This window comes from Peromyscus californicus, unplaced genomic scaffold (assembly GCF_007827085.1).
Source record: "Peromyscus californicus insignis strain IS unplaced genomic scaffold, ASM782708v3 Scaffold_8__1_contigs__length_139910024, whole genome shotgun sequence".
Classification (NCBI taxonomy): Eukaryota; Metazoa; Chordata; class Mammalia; order Rodentia; family Cricetidae; genus Peromyscus; species Peromyscus californicus.
This window is the reverse complement of record NW_026294606.1, coordinates 128,625,528-128,642,908: the sequence shown is the minus strand read 5'-3', so window position 1 is coordinate 128,642,908 and position 17,381 is coordinate 128,625,528. Positions and strand designations below refer to the sequence as shown.

General features: G+C 53.4%; 2 protein-coding genes across 5 annotated transcripts in view; one reads left to right on the top strand and one right to left on the bottom strand.

The window, feature by feature from the left end:
- Positions 1-2: 2 nt before the first annotated feature.
- Ptger1 (prostaglandin E receptor 1) lies at positions 3-5,232 on the top strand. Of its 2 annotated transcripts, XM_052728435.1 has the most exons (3): positions 3-2,026; positions 3,093-4,063; positions 4,491-5,232. In XM_052728435.1, exons 2-3 carry the CDS (start codon positions 3,110-3,112, stop codon positions 4,755-4,757), a joined length of 1,221 nt encoding a protein of 406 aa, XP_052584395.1. In that variant the 5' UTR covers positions 3-2,026; positions 3,093-3,109; the 3' UTR covers positions 4,758-5,232. The 2 variants fall into 2 exon arrangements, with proteins under 2 accessions (XP_052584395.1, XP_052584394.1); XM_052728434.1 differs by having other exon boundaries at positions 3-4,063.
- Positions 5,233-5,344: 112 nt separating this feature from the next.
- Pkn1 (protein kinase N1) overlaps positions 5,345-17,381 on the bottom strand; it is a 43,500-nt gene continuing 31,463 nt past the window's right edge. For 2 of the 3 annotated variants that reach the window (XM_052728427.1, XM_052728426.1), the window contains exons 9-22: positions 17,172-17,315; positions 13,393-13,468; positions 13,169-13,310; positions 12,988-13,081; positions 8,904-8,983; positions 8,754-8,829; positions 8,573-8,664; positions 7,395-7,571; positions 7,130-7,192; positions 6,937-7,013; positions 6,527-6,669; positions 6,163-6,270; positions 5,979-6,059; positions 5,345-5,619 (exon numbers count right to left, since the gene is read on the bottom strand). In XM_052728427.1, the coding sequence (XP_052584387.1) occupies positions 5,416-5,619; positions 5,979-6,059; positions 6,163-6,270; positions 6,527-6,669; positions 6,937-7,013; positions 7,130-7,192; positions 7,395-7,571; positions 8,573-8,664; positions 8,754-8,829; positions 8,904-8,983; positions 12,988-13,081; positions 13,169-13,310; positions 13,393-13,468; positions 17,172-17,315 (1,557 nt within the window). In that variant the 3' untranslated portion in view covers positions 5,345-5,415. Of the gene's footprint in view, positions 5,620-5,978; positions 6,060-6,162; positions 6,271-6,526; positions 6,670-6,936; positions 7,014-7,129; positions 7,193-7,394; positions 7,572-8,572; positions 8,665-8,753; positions 8,830-8,903; positions 8,984-12,987; positions 13,082-13,168; positions 13,311-13,392; positions 13,469-17,171; positions 17,316-17,381 lie in introns of those variants that run through there. The other variant, XR_008215778.1, reaches the window with a different exon arrangement.

The following is a 17,381-nucleotide window of genomic DNA, read 5'->3' as shown; positions in this document are numbered from 1 at the left end:
GGTGGCCCCATACCCTCACTCTCTGGATGTAGAGACTCCTCTGGGAGCTGTTTGGCTTTGGGATAGGAGGGGTGGCCAGGGAAAGAATGCAGCAGCTGAAATCTATCTCCTGGATCCAAATTGAATTAGGAGTTGGCTGGCCCACTGCCCCCTCCCCCTGGCTCTGGGCCATCTAGCTTCCAGGCAGTGGTGGAGATTCTGGCTTACTTGAGGTTCAGACCTGGTTCCCCACTCACCAAGGCCTCACATGCCCCTCTCGTATGAGGAGGCAGCAAAGCCTGCTGCCCTATTGCGGTACCCTGGTTGAGGCTGGTTGTGCTTTGGGCACAGGCATCCATGGCACAATGCTTCACAGGGATATAAACCTGCCAAGCTTGTTTTGACAGTCCATTTCATCCTAGGATTTAGGGAGGTCAAGGAAAGGGTGGGGTGGGACCCTGGCCAGACCTGGAGAGAAGGGAGGCAGTTAGAGCAAGGGAAGCCAGGCCAGAGGTCCCTCTCCAGCGCCCAGGAGGAGTGTTTGGGGGTGAGCGCAGCAGAGACTGTCACTGCAGGAAGGCTGAGCAGGCCTGGTCCCTGACTCCAGGCAGGAGATGACTACTCTGGATACCAGACATTTATGTGCACAAGCCCTGTGGACAGCCACTGTCGGGATGACTTGCCATCCCTGATCACTGAGGTCGTTTTTCAGTACTTACGGTGGAACCCATGGCCTCACACATGCTAGGAATGCGCTCTATCACTGAATTATGCCTCAAGTCCTCCATTGGGGTCTTGCAAGTCTCTGATGGGAGCAGCTGGGAATGTGTGGCTTTGTTGAGTGAAACTATGAGTAGTGGATGGTTGGTAACCGCGTTGAAGCAGGGTTGTCACCATTGTGGGTAAGCACTGGGTCCTCTGAGTTTCAGGGAGCTGTGGGGTGTGGAGTGTGGTCATCTAGCTGTGTCCAGTGTGTGCATGGGTCTCAGGTGTATCCTTTTTTGGGGGTCGGGTAAACAACTAGGTCTTAGAGAGTGTCTAGAGACATGATTATGTGGCTAAGGTGGGACAAGGTCTGGGTGCCCATGGGCATTGGTTTGGGGGAGTATCTCCAGGAAGTGTGCTCCAGGACTGCAACAGACTTTCAGTGCCAAGTGAGATTTACACCCTATGTTAAGGTGTGAGTGAACATCAGTTTCAAGGGGTCTGTATTTGGGAACATTAAAGGAGTGGGTATTAACGCCAGCATTGGGGGGGGCTCCCTGGCGTTTACTTGCCATCATGACTGACTTGACAGTGACTGCATGCTCCCCTTCTCAAGACAAAGTGAGGCTGTAGCTGTGAGTGCAGGATGTGGCTCAGGTGCCCTAAGAATTGCTTACTCCACCTTAAGACAGGATGCAGATGCTAGCCTGGCTCCTCAGAGCCCGATCAGCCACCTCCCTTTCTCCTAGGATGACTCCCTGTTGCCCTGGTCTGGGCTGCTCCCCTCCACCCCCACTGTGACATCCACAAAGGCTTAAGGGCAGGCAGCATTACCAGGTCCCATCACACAGCCAGCTCCAAAATCCTCAAGCCCAATGGGGACAGCACCCCACCCCCATGAGAGTGCGTAGACCTCCCAGCCTGCCCCAGGCGATGCTCACATTTTCCAGTGTTTAGATTTTATCCACTTTATTAATGAGGCAGGCAAGAGGCCCGGGTGAGGGTGTGGGGGTTTGCTTCTGCCCTGATGAGAGGAGGGGGTCACAGACTCCAGACCAATTCAGAGAACCTCAGTCCCTGGCGGGAAGAAGCTGGGCCCAAGTGGCCCTGACCATTGCCAGCAGCAGAGGTTTTGCCCACTCAAGGCTCCCAGCCCTAGCGGGCAGACATGCATAGGGTGGAGCAGCCCCTGGAGGCCAGTGGGGTGCGGGTGGAGGCGGCACAGAGCCGAGGAGCCGCCCCAGGAAGAGGGAGCGGCCTGCCGGGAGCCAGGGAGCAGCTGGCGCGGGCAGCAGGATCCTAGTTCCGGGCCATGGGGACCCTGCATCCTGAGCAGCACTGGGTAAGAAGTTGGGACTTGAGGGTCCACAGGCAGGGAAAAGGAGAGCATTTTGAAAGATGGGCTATGGCCATCATGGGCTCACTGTGTTCATGGCTCTCAGCCCAAGGCTGTCGGTCTATGCCTTAGGTCTGCTTTAGCCCTCTCAACTAGAAAACGAAGAACGAGCCAGAGGCTGGTTCACATAGGAGTATGGGGTGGGCATCTGAATGAGGCAATGTCATACTGCTGAGATTGCCATGGAGACAGGTGTAATTCTGGCAACAGACATGGGACTCTGGGGAAAGAGGTAGGTCCTTGGAGTTCAAGAGCACCGAAGAGATCAGAGATGGGTCCATGGAAGCAGGGGTCTGAGGACAGACCATGGAGGCAAGAGGATGCACTACAGGGTACACAGCAACCTTGGGGCACAGAAATTAGTCTTTAAGTACGGAGATGGCTTGTTCGGGGAGAGATGAAACTGGAGATCAAGAGTGGTCTCTGGAGGCAGGGACATTGGAAAAGATGGGCTATAGTAATGAAGCTGTTGGGACATGGGACATCAATGGTAGGATTAAAAGGTGACCAACAACAGCTGGTCATGGTGGTGTGAACCTTCAATCCCAGGACACAGGAGGCATAGGTAGGGGGATCTCTTTAAGTTTAACGCCAGCATAGTCTACACAGCCAGTTCCGGGGCCAGCCAAGGAGACTTACAAAAAAGGAAGGGGGGTGGCAGACATGGTGAAGGTTGGAGTTGGGATCAAAAGTGGGTCAGGATCTATTCCATGGGGCCATGGACCAGGAATCTGATGTGCTAGGAGGTGGGGGGTGGGGTGGAGATGAGGACAGACACTGAGGACCTCTGCCACGTCTGTCAAGTCCCCAAAGCAGTAGATAGAGAAGACAATGCCGGGGCAGAGTGAGGTCAGGCACAAGGGATGGAGCAGTGAAAGGTGAAGTGGGATCTGAAATGGAGCAGCCAGGGTCCTGTGGAGGTGCCCTGGGCACAGAGGCCACATTGTTACATGGATCCTGGTGATGGGTGGTGGGACACTAGCCTCACTGCACCCTCCTCTTATCTACTTAGCCCTCTTGGCCACTGATATGAGCCCCTGCGGGCTTAACGCGAGCCTAGTGGACGAGGAGGCAACAACGTGTGCAACACCCAGGGTCCCCAACACATCTGCGGTGCTACCAGTAGGCGATTCCGGCACATCACCAGCCCTGCCTATCTTCTCCATGACCCTGGGTGCAGTGTCCAACGTGCTGGCGCTGGCGCTGCTGGCACAAGCTGCAGGTCGTCAGCGGCGGCGCCACTCAGCTGCCACCTTTTTGTTGTTCGTTGCCAGCCTGCTGGCCATCGACCTGGCAGGCCATGTGATCCCGGGCGCGCTGGTGCTTCGCCTGTATGCTGCGGGACGTTCACCTGCTGGCGGGGCCTGTCATTTCTTGGGAGGCTGCATGGTCTTCTTCGGCCTGTGCCCACTTTTGCTTGGCTGCGGCATGGCCGTGGAGCGCTGCGTGGGTGTCACGCAGCCGCTGCTCCACGCGGCGCGCGTGTCGGTGGCCCACGCACGCCTGGCACTGGCCACGCTGGCCGCCCTGGCTTTGGCAGTGGCGCTGCTGCCGCTAGCACATGTGGGTCGCTACGAGCTACAGTACCCTGGCACCTGGTGTTTCATTAGCCTTGGGCCTCCTGGAGGTTGGCGCCAGGCATTGCTTGCCGGCCTCTTCGCCGGCCTTGGCCTGGCCGCGCTCCTTGCGGCACTCGTGTGCAATACACTCAGCGGCCTGGCGCTCCTGCGAGCCCGCTGGAGGCGTCGCCGCTCTCGACGTCTCCGTGAGACCACAGGTCCCGATGATCGCCGGCGCTGGGGGTCCCGTGGACCCCGCTTGGCTTCCGCCTCGTCTGCCTCTTCCATCGCTTCAGCCTCCGCCACCCTCCGCAGCTCTCGGGGCGGCAGCTCGGCGCGCAGGGTTCGCGCACACGACGTGGAGATGGTGGGCCAGCTCGTGGGCATCATGGTGGTGTCGTGCATCTGCTGGAGCCCTCTGCTGGTGAGGGGCGCAACCGCTCCTCAAGCCACACTCCTTCCTGCCCCCTCCTGGGCTCCGCCCCCTTAAGACCCTGCCAGCACAAAAAGCCAACCGTTTGTCTTATCCCTCTGCTATCCCTGGCTCTACCTTCGCCCTCTTTGTATCTCTGTAACTTACTCCCACCCACTCAAGCCTGTCCAGTTCGTCCTTCCACTTCATTCATTCATTCCTAGCCTTCTTCCTCCCCGGCTTTTTGACCTTTCGTCTGTCCTGTGTGCTGGTATAACGGGTCTTCTCTAGCCAGACTCCGCACTCACTGATGATCTTTGCTTAGTCACTCTCCTTCCCACACAGTATTTGCCCTGCATAGCCCACCCCGGTATCCTAACCTTACACCCCACCCCTTCTCTCACATGGGCTCCACTGCTCACACCTGCTTTTCTCGCAGGTGTTGGTGGTGTTGGCCGTCGGGGGCTGGAATTCTAGCTCCCTGCAGCGGCCGCTCTTTCTGGCTGTGCGCCTCGCGTCGTGGAACCAGATCCTGGACCCATGGGTGTACATCCTGCTGCGCCAGGCCGTGCTGCGCCAACTGCTTCGCCTCCTACCCCTGAGGGCCGGTGCTAAGGATGGCCCAACCGAGCTGGGCCTAACCAAGAGTGCCTGGGAAGCCAGTTCATTGCGTAGCTCCCGGCACAGTGGCTTCAGCCACCTCTGAACGTGCCCAGAAGCTAAGCCAAACCACTGCACAGGGTTCAAGGGTATAGAGAGCCTCAAACACAGCGTGCCATGGGCGATGCGTCCTGTGGGGCGGCAGCACACACTGTGACAGCACATTGGTGCAAGCGGCTCCACCCAGACGAGTACAATTCTAACGTTGGCCACGCGATGGCGCAGACACACGGGACGTTCCAAATATCACAGGTGGGATGGGTCCCCAGGTCAGCAGCTCCAATAGCATGAGCACAATGCTGAGTCTTAGTTCTGAGATTGGAGCTGCCCGTAAAGGCAGTAAGGTTTTGGATTCACTCCCCGTCTCTGCTGCCGCCACAATAGACTCTTGCAACCATTCTGCTCATTTTGGTCCCTAACTATCCTAACAGTCTCAACACCCTGTACCCACTGCAGCCTGAAAACCCCAACGCTCTCCAACACAGCCCTGAGCCCTGTCCTCGCTTCCCACTAACGCATGTTCCCAGCTTGACCTTTCAAATGAGCCCCATCACAGTTCTGTCCCTGAGTCTGCCTGCCTCCGTCACCTGCTCCAAGCACACCCTACCCCAGATTGCACACAGAGGCTGAAAATGCATGTATGGGGTAAACCCCAAAGGCCTTTTTAAAAACCAAGAACTCTTGGGCAAGGCAGGGGCTTGGGGCTAGTAGCCTTCTGCCACAAAGTCGAAATCCCGGAAGGCCGCCTGCTCGGCAGCTGTGAGGGGCCGGGCATCCCGGGGTGGGCTCAGCGTGGGCGACTCCCCAGTGAACTCCTCATCGAAGTTGCTGACATCTGTGCGCCCCGAAAGTGTAGGCACGAAGGGTGGGGGCAGGCGACGAGCCAGCAGGACGTCCCAGCCCAGAGTCTGTGGAGAGGGGGACAGAGTCATGATGGAGGCTGAGGGGAGTCTGGAGACCAGCAAGAAATAGACAAGGTGCAGAGGGACTGAAGCTCAGATCAGTCAAGGGAGTCTGGAGTAGCTCAGGATAGCCCTGGAATGCCATGGGCCTGGAGAAGCAGAGGGAGTGAGGAGTGGGGGTAATGAGGGGTACAGACAAAAGGAGCTAACATTTGAGAGGAATCATGGCGGATGGGGGGTGAGGTGGGGGGGGGCGGCGTGACAAAACTCTTGAGATGGAGCAACTAGATTTGGGGTGGGAATGAACTGGGAGAAACATCCAGGTCCTTGGGGTGACTGACAGGGTGGGGAGGGAGTCTGCTCACCCTGAAAAAAGGCTGTTTTTTCACATCTTCTGCGTCTCGCTCAGTGGATCCCAACCTCCTCTCTGGGTTCCTCCGCAGCAGCTGTGGGACAACGCACACGTCCATGTGTATCCGATTCCTGTCCCTCAAGACCCTTCCCTGCCCACCTTGTACTCCGTGGTGGGGAGGTAGGGGGTGTGCTTACCCTTCTCATGATGCCAATGGCCTCTGCCGACAGGAAGCGGGGATAACGAACCTCGTCATTGACAATGCTGTCAAAGACCTCCTCCTCGTCGTCCCCCGGAAACGGAGACTGGAGGGCAGAGAGCCAGGTTGAATAAGATCCCACTTTTAGCCAATCCAGCTCACCCGGCACTAACAAAGGGCCCTAACCCTGGGGGTGCATGCACCCTTGCACCAGAGCTGGCTTACAGAGGGTAAGTGTCCCATTTCAGTTACAGAAACTGAGATCGCAGAGGCAAAGCTGACGCGCAGTAGGAGCAGATTCCCGTCCCAGGCCGGGACACATGCATGCTTTCTACAGAAACAAAGGGCAGCCTGGGCCTCACCTCGCCAACCAGCATCTCATAGAGCAACACGCCCAGTCCCCACCAGTCCACTGCTCTAGTGTAGGATGTGTCTGTCAGAACCTCCGGCGCCAGGAACTCTGGGGTTCCACAGAATGTGCTGGTCCGGTCTCCATAGCCCATCCCTGGGTGGAGTGGAGTGCAAAGCCATGTGAGCCACTGGTGGTTCGGGGGAGTAGAGCATGAGGCAGCCCTACCCCCGAATCAGTATGGGAGTGACCCGGGGTGGGGGAGGCGACCACAGTTGGGAAACTACCCTGAAGCTGTTAGGGTGAGAAGGTGCCTGCAGACAAAGCCCATAGAGAAGAAAATGTCACCTGACCACCTACGTACAGCCTCACCAGAAGGTAGCCCACCCCTATTCCTCTTATCCCAGGATTGCAGCCCCTCACCCTCCTTGCAGAGGCCAAAGTCTGCGATCTTGACGTAGCCCTCAGTATCCAGGAGCAAATTGTCCAACTTCAGGTCCCTGGGGAATGGGCGTGTCAGGGGATGTAAAGAGGGATGATTGGCAGTGGGGATTGGGGCTCTACACCGAGCTTAGCATGTCCAGTCTCTGGGCAGAACATGCTCTCATGTACACACCTGTAGACAATCTTGTGTTCATGGAGGAACTGCAGCCCCAGCACCACACAGGCCGAATAGAAGCTGCAGAGACGTACAACATCACACAAGCCTGGCTCCACAGGAGCCAGGATCCCTAACCCCTGGGGTCCCAAAGCTGTGTGGGAGTCAGGCCTCAGGATGGAGGGGCGGGAGGTAGGGTGGAGGGGCGGAGGCAGGGTGGAGGGGAGGGCGGGGCCTCCAAGGACGGGTAGGAGAGAGGCACCGTGCAGGAGGAAGGACTCACACAGCCCGAGGCTCTGAGAACACATCACTGTGGATGTGCAGCATCAGGTCTCCGCCCGCTGAGTACTCCATCACAAAGCACACGTGCTCTGGGGTCTGGAAACAGCCGAAAAGGTTCACCAGGAAGGGATGTCCTGCCCTGGTCACGGCCGCCAAAATCCGCTTCTCACACATCAAGCTGGGCAGGAGGCAGAAGTCAGAGGGCCCAGCTGCTCCCTGACCTATACCCATGCCCTCTGGGGCTCGCTCAGCAGATCTCTGTGGAAGGCCTGCATTGCTGCACAACTTTGGGCAACTGGATTACTCTCTCTCAGTTTGGACAGCCTGGGTTGCTACACATCCAGCATCTACGCATTCTTGGGAAGCAGGTGAAGGCACAGGCTCAGGCTGACCAGAGCAGTCCAATCCATGGTGGGGCCTGGGTTAGGGACCAGCACCAGTGAGGACTGAACCGGATCTGATCTTTGGTGTGCAAAGGCTTCTCTGTCTCTGTGAGGGAACTGCAAGCTCAGCCCACAAAGGAGCACACAACCAGAAACATCCCCAAGCACCTGGGCACAGCAATGCCATAAGGCAGACACGACGGCTTCTCTCCAGATCAGTAAATAAATTCCTCTGACTCATTTAAACTTTGAATCAGGTTCCTGGTTATTACAAAGGTGACCGGGAAGTCTAGGGACAGCTTGACGCCTCTAAAAGGATCAAGGACTGTGAAGAATACTTTAAATAAACCTTCTTCCTTGATCCACCAGACAATCCTATGAGGAAGGCATTTCCATGGGTATCTGATGGATAGATGAGAAGGCTAATTTCTGAAGGGAGGCCAGCTTTCCCCAGCATCTGGAAGCACAGCTGGCAGAGGCATGATTGTAACCTGGGACCCTGACCCCTGAACTGAGGTGGTCCCACATCCCTACATTAGAGTCCTGAACCTCCTGCCTGCCTGCTGTGTGACCTCTGACTGTCAGACCATGGGCAGAATGGAAGACAGTAACAGTGCTCACTCTGGAAGGGGAGAAGGGGGCACAAGTGAGTCACAGTAACTACTTCCTAAGTCATTGCTCTTAGGTAAGAGGGTCATAAGTTCTAGTCACGTGAGTCTCTCTCACTGAAATGCTCAACAGTGACTACTCTTGGTCTGTTTCCCAGAAACCCTCAAGGGCCAGGACAGGGCCTCACCTCTCCACCTCGTCTCGGGCTACAATGTCACCTTTCTTCAAGGCTTTGATGGCAAAGAGCTCCCCACTGGAGCGGAATTCAGACAGCAGCACCTGGCACACAGTGGACACAGGGGCCTTAGTGGACAGCCTGGGCCCTTGAAGGAAGAACGCCAAGCTCCTAGGCCCTTCCCCTGCCTCACCTTCCCAAAATGACCCCGACCCAGCACTGCCAGGAACTTGAAGTCCTCAAGCTTCAGGGGTGACTTCCTCAGGGGGCTGTGGAAAAAGGGGGCTGGTGAGCTCAGAGAGTAGGCAGGAGTGCGGGAGGGGGTGGCAGGGAGGGGCATCACCTGCACACGCCAGGGCCTGAGGTCTCCGGGGTCTCTGAAGGCAGCTCTGGAGAGGTGGTGGATTCATGGGTTGGAGAACTCTGTGGTGCAGAGGTCACAGTAGCCACAAGTCAGAACTATCCCCAAGAGCCAACAGAGCCCTGAGCTGCTACCCCCCCCTCCCGGTGCCTGGCCCACACCCCTCCCCAGGACCTTTTCCTTCTCAAATTACTTTGCCTTCAGGTTTACACGATTTTTTTTTTTTTTGGTAAGACTAGGGATGAACCTGGGCCATCACACATGCTACCCCCGGCACTCTTTATTTCCTTTGAGCAGGCCCTCACCAAACTGCCCAAGCTACCCTTGGACTTGGGGTCTTTCTGCCTCAGCCTGCAGGGTAACTTAGACCCCAGGCATGCATCAACAGGCCCAGGTCTCCCTCCTTTTGTGACCCTGTGCAGGTATCGGCTGACTCCTTATTGAAAAACAGAGCTCCTCAGAACACCCTGTCCATCTCTGCTCCATTTTCCTCCCAGTATACTTCATATTCAAATATCTTTTATCTGATTATTTTATTTTCTGGTTTCAGCCTGGACAGACTGATAGACTGATTGATTTATACTGCTGGGCATGGAATCTTGGACCTCACACCTGCTAGGTGAATGCTCTCCTACAGAGCTTCATCCCAGCCTAACCATGCCACGTGAGCTCATAACTGAAGAGAATCAGGCCTGGGGCAGCCTTCAAGATGGCTCAGATAAGGGAGGGTGCTTACTATACCAAGTCTGGTGACCTGAGGTAGCTCCCAGCACCCACACGGTGAAAGGAGAGAACCAACTCCTGCACGTTGTCCCCTGACATCCACACTTGTGAGGTGTAACATATGTGCACCCCCCAAAAAACAACAGCATACAAACATACACATTGAAAGAGAGAGAGAACCAGGCGCTGAGGGTGCAATTTGTGGTACAACACTGGCCTAGCCATGCTAGAGCCCGGGTTCCATCTTCCGTCTCCTTTCCAAATGGAAAAAGGGGACAAATAGGTGCACAGTCTCAGCACCCAGGAGGCCGAGCAGCCAGGTACAGTGGTGCAGTCTCAGCACCCAGGAGGCCGAGCAGCCAGGTACAGTGGTGCAGTCTCAGCACCCAGGAGGCCGAGCAGCCAGGTACAGTGGTGCACAGTCTCAGCACCCAGGAGGCCGAGCAGCCAGGTACAGTGGTGCACAGTCTCAGCACCCAGGAGGCCGAGCAGCCAGGTACAGTGGTGCACAGTCTCAGCACCCAGGAGGCCGAGCAGCCAGGTACAGTGGTGCAGTCTCAGCACCCAGGAGGCCGAGCAGCCAGGTACAGTGGTGCAGTCTCAGCACCCAGGAGGCCGAGCAGCCAGGTACAGTGGTGCAGTCTCAGCACCCAGGAGGCCGAGCAGTACGATATGAAAAGAAAAGACAATGGCCAACAACATGCCTTGGTGGGTAAGGTGCTTGTTGCCAAGCCTGACAACGTGAATTTGAGTCTTGGGACCCACATGGTGGAAGAAGAGAACTGAATCCTGCAAGTTGTTCCTCTGACCTCCATGAGCACACACGTTCACACAAAATAAATAGAAAGATGGAAACTTTAGAAAGAAGCCAGGTGTGGTGGAACACACTTTTAACCCCAGCACTCAGGAGAGAGAAGGCAATCTCGGTGAGTTCAAGGCCAGTCTGGTCTACAGAGTGAGATCCAAAACAGCCAGGGCTGTTAACATAGAGAAACTCAAAACAAACAAACAAATAAATGAATATAAGAGGAAAATAGATAAATACTGAATACCGATGGGCCAGCCTATGGATACATAGTCTACCAGAGCTAGAAATGGTTGGAGGGAATGTGAAATAAAATGGTGAGTGGCACTATTAGGAGGTGTGGCCTTGTTGGAGGAAGTATGCCATTGTTGGGGTGGGCTTTGAAGAATCTTTTGCTCAAGCTTCACTCAGAGTGATACTCATACCACTTTCTGTTTCCTGTAAGATATAGGACTCTCAACTACGTCTTCAGCATCATGTCCCCTGCAAGCCACCATGTCCCACCATGATGATAACGGACTGAACCTCTGAACCATAAGTGAGTTGCCCCAATTAAATGTTTTCCTTTATAAGAGTTGCCATGGTCATGGTGTCTCTTCACAGCAATAGAAACCCTAACAAAGACAAGGGAAAAAAAGAAAAGGGGTATCTGGTAACCCACACAAGTTCTATCTATGACATTCCCACTATGTGATCGAGAGTAAACCCCGGAGCCTGGCTGTAACCACTCATCCACACAGCATTCAACAGGCTCACCACAGAGCTAGAGGAGACAGCTGCACTACCACTTCTTTTGGTAACCCCCACCAAGACAGCAACACAGTCTGTCTTTGATATAAATTTTTTTCCTTCATGTTTTGGACCATCAGTTCTCTAAACGGACTTAAGACCCACTCAACCAGAGGGAAACCATGCCAGGTACTAGAAACCCAGCCAACTGCCCAGGGCTAGTGAAGTCATGGCTCTTGGAGGGGAACCTGCAACCTCCACTTTACTAAACCAGCACCATCCCTAACTGCATTCTAAATACTTGTCCTTAGACCCACAGATGAGTGCAGTCCTCACCTATCATCAATGAAACTTCTCTTTGCTACAGATGGAGACCACTACAGAAAACCACAACCAATCAGAACCCAGAGCTGTGGGGCCCAGTTCCAGTGGACACATCTACAAAACTCTCCCGCACCTAAGGCCCAGGGACTCTGGAAGAGGAGGGGGAACAACTCTGAGAGCCAGAGGACGGGGAGTTTGCTATGGGACTGTCTCCTTCAGGTGTCAGAAGCTATACCTGTAAAGTCTCCACAGCATGACTGCCCAGCTGTGAGCTGAACAAGGACAGTAACAACAAGACATGCCAAAGTGGATGGGGAAAAGCCCATGAGGCCTCAACGCTATCCAAAGAACTACAGGCATCTAAGGGATGCTTAGAGTAAAAGAATTAGTCTTCCCCAGGGAAAAGTACAATAATAACTGGTTATCCGATATTAAATGCTCAGCCTTGAAATCATATAAATATGTGACATTATAAAGGCTGAACAGGTTGTATTTAGGAATATATAAATGTTTGCACATACATATATGCATGCAACAGCAATTAATGAAAAAAGAGGCCATGAATTTGAAAGAGAGCAAGGAGGGGTCTACAGGAGGACTTGGAGGGAAAAAAAGGAAGAGGGAACTGGTATAATTATATTATAATCTCAAAAAGAAAAGAAAAATGCCCCCCCCCCCCACAAAAAAATCTGCTACATAGTTGAAGATGACCTGAGTTCTCGACTCCCCAGAGCAGGAATCACAGGTGGGCACCTTTTCTGCCCTTTCTCACTAGCTCACGGTTCATGTTTCCTTTTTCTTGTTCAGTCTGGGGATAGAACCCAGAGCTATAAGCACACTGCTCAAGAGCTCTGCTAGAGAGAGAATCTCTAGCCCCCAAGCTCACATCCCCCTAGCTTTGGTTTCTGAGACAGGGTCTGGGTGTGTAGCCCAAGCTGGCCTAGAACTTGCTATGTAGTCTAGGCTAGACTCAAACTTGTGGTGACCACTCTGCCTCAGCCTCCCCTTGCTGGGATGCTATGCTCACATCACTTTGCCCAGCTTCCCAGCTGACATTCTGAAGCTAGGATAGAAACAACTGAGGTACTGGGATGTAGTTCAGTTGGCAGAATATTTGCCTAGCATGCAGAAAGCCCTGGATGTCATCATTGGAACCCTATAAGCCAGGCATGGTAATCGCTGCCCTATAAGCCAGGCATGGTAATCGCTGCCCTATAAGCCAGGCATGGTAATCGCTGCCCTATAAGCCAGGCATGGTAATCGCTGCCCTATAAGCCAGGCATGGTAGTCTCAGCACTCAGGGGACAGAGGCAGGAGGATCAGGAGTTCAAAGAGTTCAAAGCCTGAAACTATACTCAACAAAAACAAACAAACAAACAAACAAAAAACCTGGTCCTACTGTGTGATCCTTGGTTAGTTCCTGGAGGTTTCTGAAAAATTAGCTGGTTCCCTAGGCTGCCCTGCTTAGAGGAGGTGAACACTCACCAGGCTACATAAGGTGGAGGGCAGCCCTGGTGGGCTCTTCTGGGATGAGCTGTCTGAGTCAGCACCAAGGTTCAACTTTTCCATGGATATATCTCTGCAGGAGAGGGAGGGGGATGAGTTGGGGACCTAGCACCCTGGAAACAGAGGGACAGGTAAGACTGGGGCCATCCTCCTTCCTTACCCAGTGTGCCGGACCTCAGCACCTGGAGATGCGTTGGGACTGAAGGTGCCCGTGGTGACAGCATTAGGGATAAGTCTCCGGAGCAGCCGCACCCAAGTTGCCACATCAATGTTCATCTGTCTGGCACGCTGAAACGCCTTCCCTAGGATAGCAAGGCTAGGGTCCCCGCCTTGACATCCTGAGGTTCCCACGCCGGCCCACCCGGTGCTCGGGCCTCTCCTTACCTTGCTGCTTGGAGAAGATTTTTTTCTGCCTTTGGAGCCTAGGGATCCGCTCAATGATGGGGTTGCGGAAGGTGACCTGTGGGGACATGCTCAGCTGCAGTGGTCTCAGGAACAGAGGCACTCATGACCTTAAGTACAGGGCACTAGGCGTCTCTGAGGGCAAGTGGTTTGACTCTAGCAAACATGTAAAGCTAAGTCTTCGGCAGTGACTGTGCGTGCACAGGGCAATGACCTCCCTCATGGATTCATCTCCTGATGGGTTCAGAGCACGATGGATTGGTGGGAAAAGGAAAGGTGTCATCACTACCAGACCTCCTCCTCCCTTCTCTTCCCTCTGTCTCCCTGTCAGCATGAGAGAGAACAGCTCTACTCCATGTCGTGCTTCGCCATAAACCTGGAAGCAATGGGGTCAAACGGTTGTGACCTGAGACCATGGACCCAAGGAAACCTGCTGCCTTTGAGTCTATTTCCTCGGGTCTGTTGTCCTGAGGACAGAGGATCAACACAACTCACTGCTTGCCTTCGGAAGCACTGCGCTGCTTTCTCCTCACTCTGACAGAGTAGTCTGTCCTTGTGCACAGCTTAGGGAACACAGTCCGTCACGGAAGGAGACATGGCAGCTGAAGCAGTGAGGTTCACAGTGGCGCAAGACTGAAGCAGACACTTCTCTGAGGACCAGGAGGCAGAAAGCCAGCAGGAAGGAGGCCTAACTATAGTCCTCATGGTCTGTCCCCTAGTGACACACTTCCCTAAGTGAGGCTCCACCTCCCAAGGGTTCTATAACCTCTTAAAACAGCCACCAGCTGGGGAACAAGTGTGCAAACACAAGCCCTCGTGGGGGTTGCAATAGTTAGTGTTAGTTATCAACTTGACTAGAATCACCTAGGAGACCAGCCTCGAGGCACACTCATAAGGGAGGCCAGCCTCTAGGCATACTCGTGAGGAAGGCCAGCCTCTAGGCATACTCGTGAGGGATTGCCCAAGGTAGTTATGCCTGGCAGGGAAGGACACACCCAATGTGAGAGGCACCTTTCTCTAGGTGGCGATCCTGGACCAGCAGTCACCTCTGCTCCCTGATGTCACTTCCTACGCAAGTGACCAGCCACTTACAGTTCCCACTGTCTTGGCTTCCCCACCATGATGGACTGTGAGCCAAAAGAAACCCATTCTTCCTTAAATTGCTTCTGTTAGGGTAGTTTACCACAGCCACAGGAAGAGTACTTAAGAGGGAACATTCATATTCAAACCATAACAGGCTTCCATTTTGGAAATGGAGGAAGCAGGCAATTAGACCCCCCTCTGGAGGGAAGGAAGGGGTCTGAACCAACAAGACTGATGTGTGAGTCCAGAAACCAGTGTCACATCATCTACTGACTTGATTCCCAAGTGTGGTCCCAGGTTGGCCACACTGGCATCATCTGGCACTGTTGTTGAGCTGAGCAATGTCCCCAAATGGCCCTGTGTATTGAAGATTTGGTCACAAGCCTGTGGTTCTAGTTGGGGGGGGGGGGGGTGTAAGCTTTAGAGCAGGTCCTAGTGGGAGGAAGTGATGTCTTTGGGGCATGTCCTCATACAGGAGATCAGGAGCCCAGCTCCTTCCTGTGTCTCTTTGCATCCCATTAGGTGCACAGGCCTCCTGCACTTGTACTGCTCGATAACATGCTGAGCTACATGTGGTGGTATTGTGTTCCCCAAAATATTGTGTACCTTAATAAGCTTATCTGGGGTCAGAGAACAGAAAAGCCACAAGATATTTAGGCTAGAAAATGTTAGCACACGCCTTTAATCCTAGCATTCCAGAGACAGAAATCCCTCTGGATCTCTGTGAGTTCAAGGTCGCATTGGAAACAGCCAGGCATGGTGACTCATGCCTTTAATCCCAGAAAGCAGCCTTTAATCCCAGGGAGTGGTGGTAGAAAGCAGAAAGGTTTATAAGGCGTGAGGACCAGAAACTAGAAGCATTTGGCTGGTTAAGCATTCAGGCTTCTAGCAGCAGTTCAGCTGAGAACCATTGAGATGAGGACACAGAAGCTTCCAGTCTGAGGAAACAGGATCAACTGAGGAATTGGCAAAGTGAGATAGCTGTGGCTTGTTCTGTCTCTCTGATCATCCAGTGTTCACCCCAATAACTGGCCTCGGGTTTGATTTTATTAATAAGACTCTCTAAGATTCCTGCTACAGCTATAAGCCTAGATGAGTGGGGCTAAGGGGCCATGGACAGAAACCATGGCCAAAATATACCCTGTCTCTGATTATTTCAGGTATTTGTCACACTAACAGAAAAACGCCTATGGACCTGGGAACTTCTAAAAATATATTCTCAGGCCCCTATATCTCTTCGACTGAATCAGAAACATAAAGGATAGAGCCTGGCTCTTTGTTTCAGAAGCCCCCAGTGATGACAGGGTCACCTATGAAGGGAAACCATGATGATTTAGTGTAGTATTCCCAACTCCAACACATTATAGGTATTGAATTCTAGACTCAGAGTGTTCCTGTATAGTTGCCATGTGTGGAGATCAAAATTTAAATTACTTAAAACTTCAGTGAGGTAAAAACTTTGGTTTCCACTTACACTAGCTACACTTCAGACAGAACATTCTATCCACAAAGGAACTCAACACGATAGGCTTGGTGAAAACGGAGCTCCAGAAAGTTCTGTGAGGTGCGGCCTTCACTGGCTCTTCGGCACCAACAGCATCTTATCTCTGTTTAGATGGTTGTTGCTGCTGTCTTGTCATGCTGGGGATGGAAGCCAGGGCTCTGAGCGTGCTAGCCTCATGCTCCATAGTAAGCTTCACCACAGAGTTTGTTTTTTTGACACAGACCTCACTATATAGCCCAGGCTGGAGTGGCAGAAAATAGGGGTTTGGGGCTTGTTTTTGTTTTCCAGACAGGGTCTCTCTATGTAGGCCTGGCTAGCCTGGAACACATTATATAGATCAAGCTGGCTCAAACTCGGATCTGCCTGTCTGTTTTCAGAGTGCTGGATTGAAGGTGTGCACCACCACATCCAGCTGTTTGTTTTTAAGGTAGGCTCTCTCTCTCTTCTCCTTGGTTTTTCGAGACAGGGGCTGTCCTGGAACTTGCTCAGTAGACCAGAATGGCCTCAGATTCAGAGATCCACCTACCTCTGCCTCCAGAGTGCTGGGATTAAAAGTGTGCACCACCACTTGGCTTTGGGTTTGTTTTTTGGTAAATCTTTTATATTCCTGGCCTCCTGTTCACCATGTGGCTTGAGGTTATATGACAGCTAGTTTTTTTGTTTATTTCATGTTTATTTCAGGGTGTTTTTCCTACACGTATGTCTGTGCACTACATGTGTACCTAGTGACCAAGGAGGCCAGAAGAGGGTGTCAGAACCCCTGGAATTGGAGTTAACAGACAGCTGTGAGTGGCCATGTAGGTGCTGGGAATCAAACCCAGGTCCTCTGGAAGAGCAGCCAGTGCTCTCAACTGTTGACCCATCCCTCCAGCCCCCACATCTAGTTTTATCTGGACTAGAAATGGGACCCAGGGCTTGGTGCATGCTAGGCAAGCATTCCACCCATTGAGCCCCATCACCAGATCAACATGTAATCTGCTGAGCACAATCTTCTGGGAACTCATCACATATGTGGTCTGTTACTGCTGAGCCTTTCTTAGGTGAGACATGCTACCCTTGGCCTCCTTCCCAGTTTTCAGGAGCCTTACTTCCCAGGAAGGCTCAGAGCCATCTGAAGTGAATCTCCCCAAGCTGGACAACCAGCGGCAAGGGGTCAGGGGTCATCAGGCTGTACCTCAGCCACCAGGCAGCCCTGGGGTTCCATGTCTAGCTGCACCTCATGCCTCTCGTTGTCCAAGAAGTCCTCCAACTTCAGAAATTTGAGCGCACACAGGCCCCTCTGGTCCCGCCAGAACACAGCCAACTCCAGCTCCCGGGCCTTGAGGGAGAAGAATGGGGCCATCATTTCAGGTGTCTGAAGCCCAAACTCCTCTTCCTCTGATCC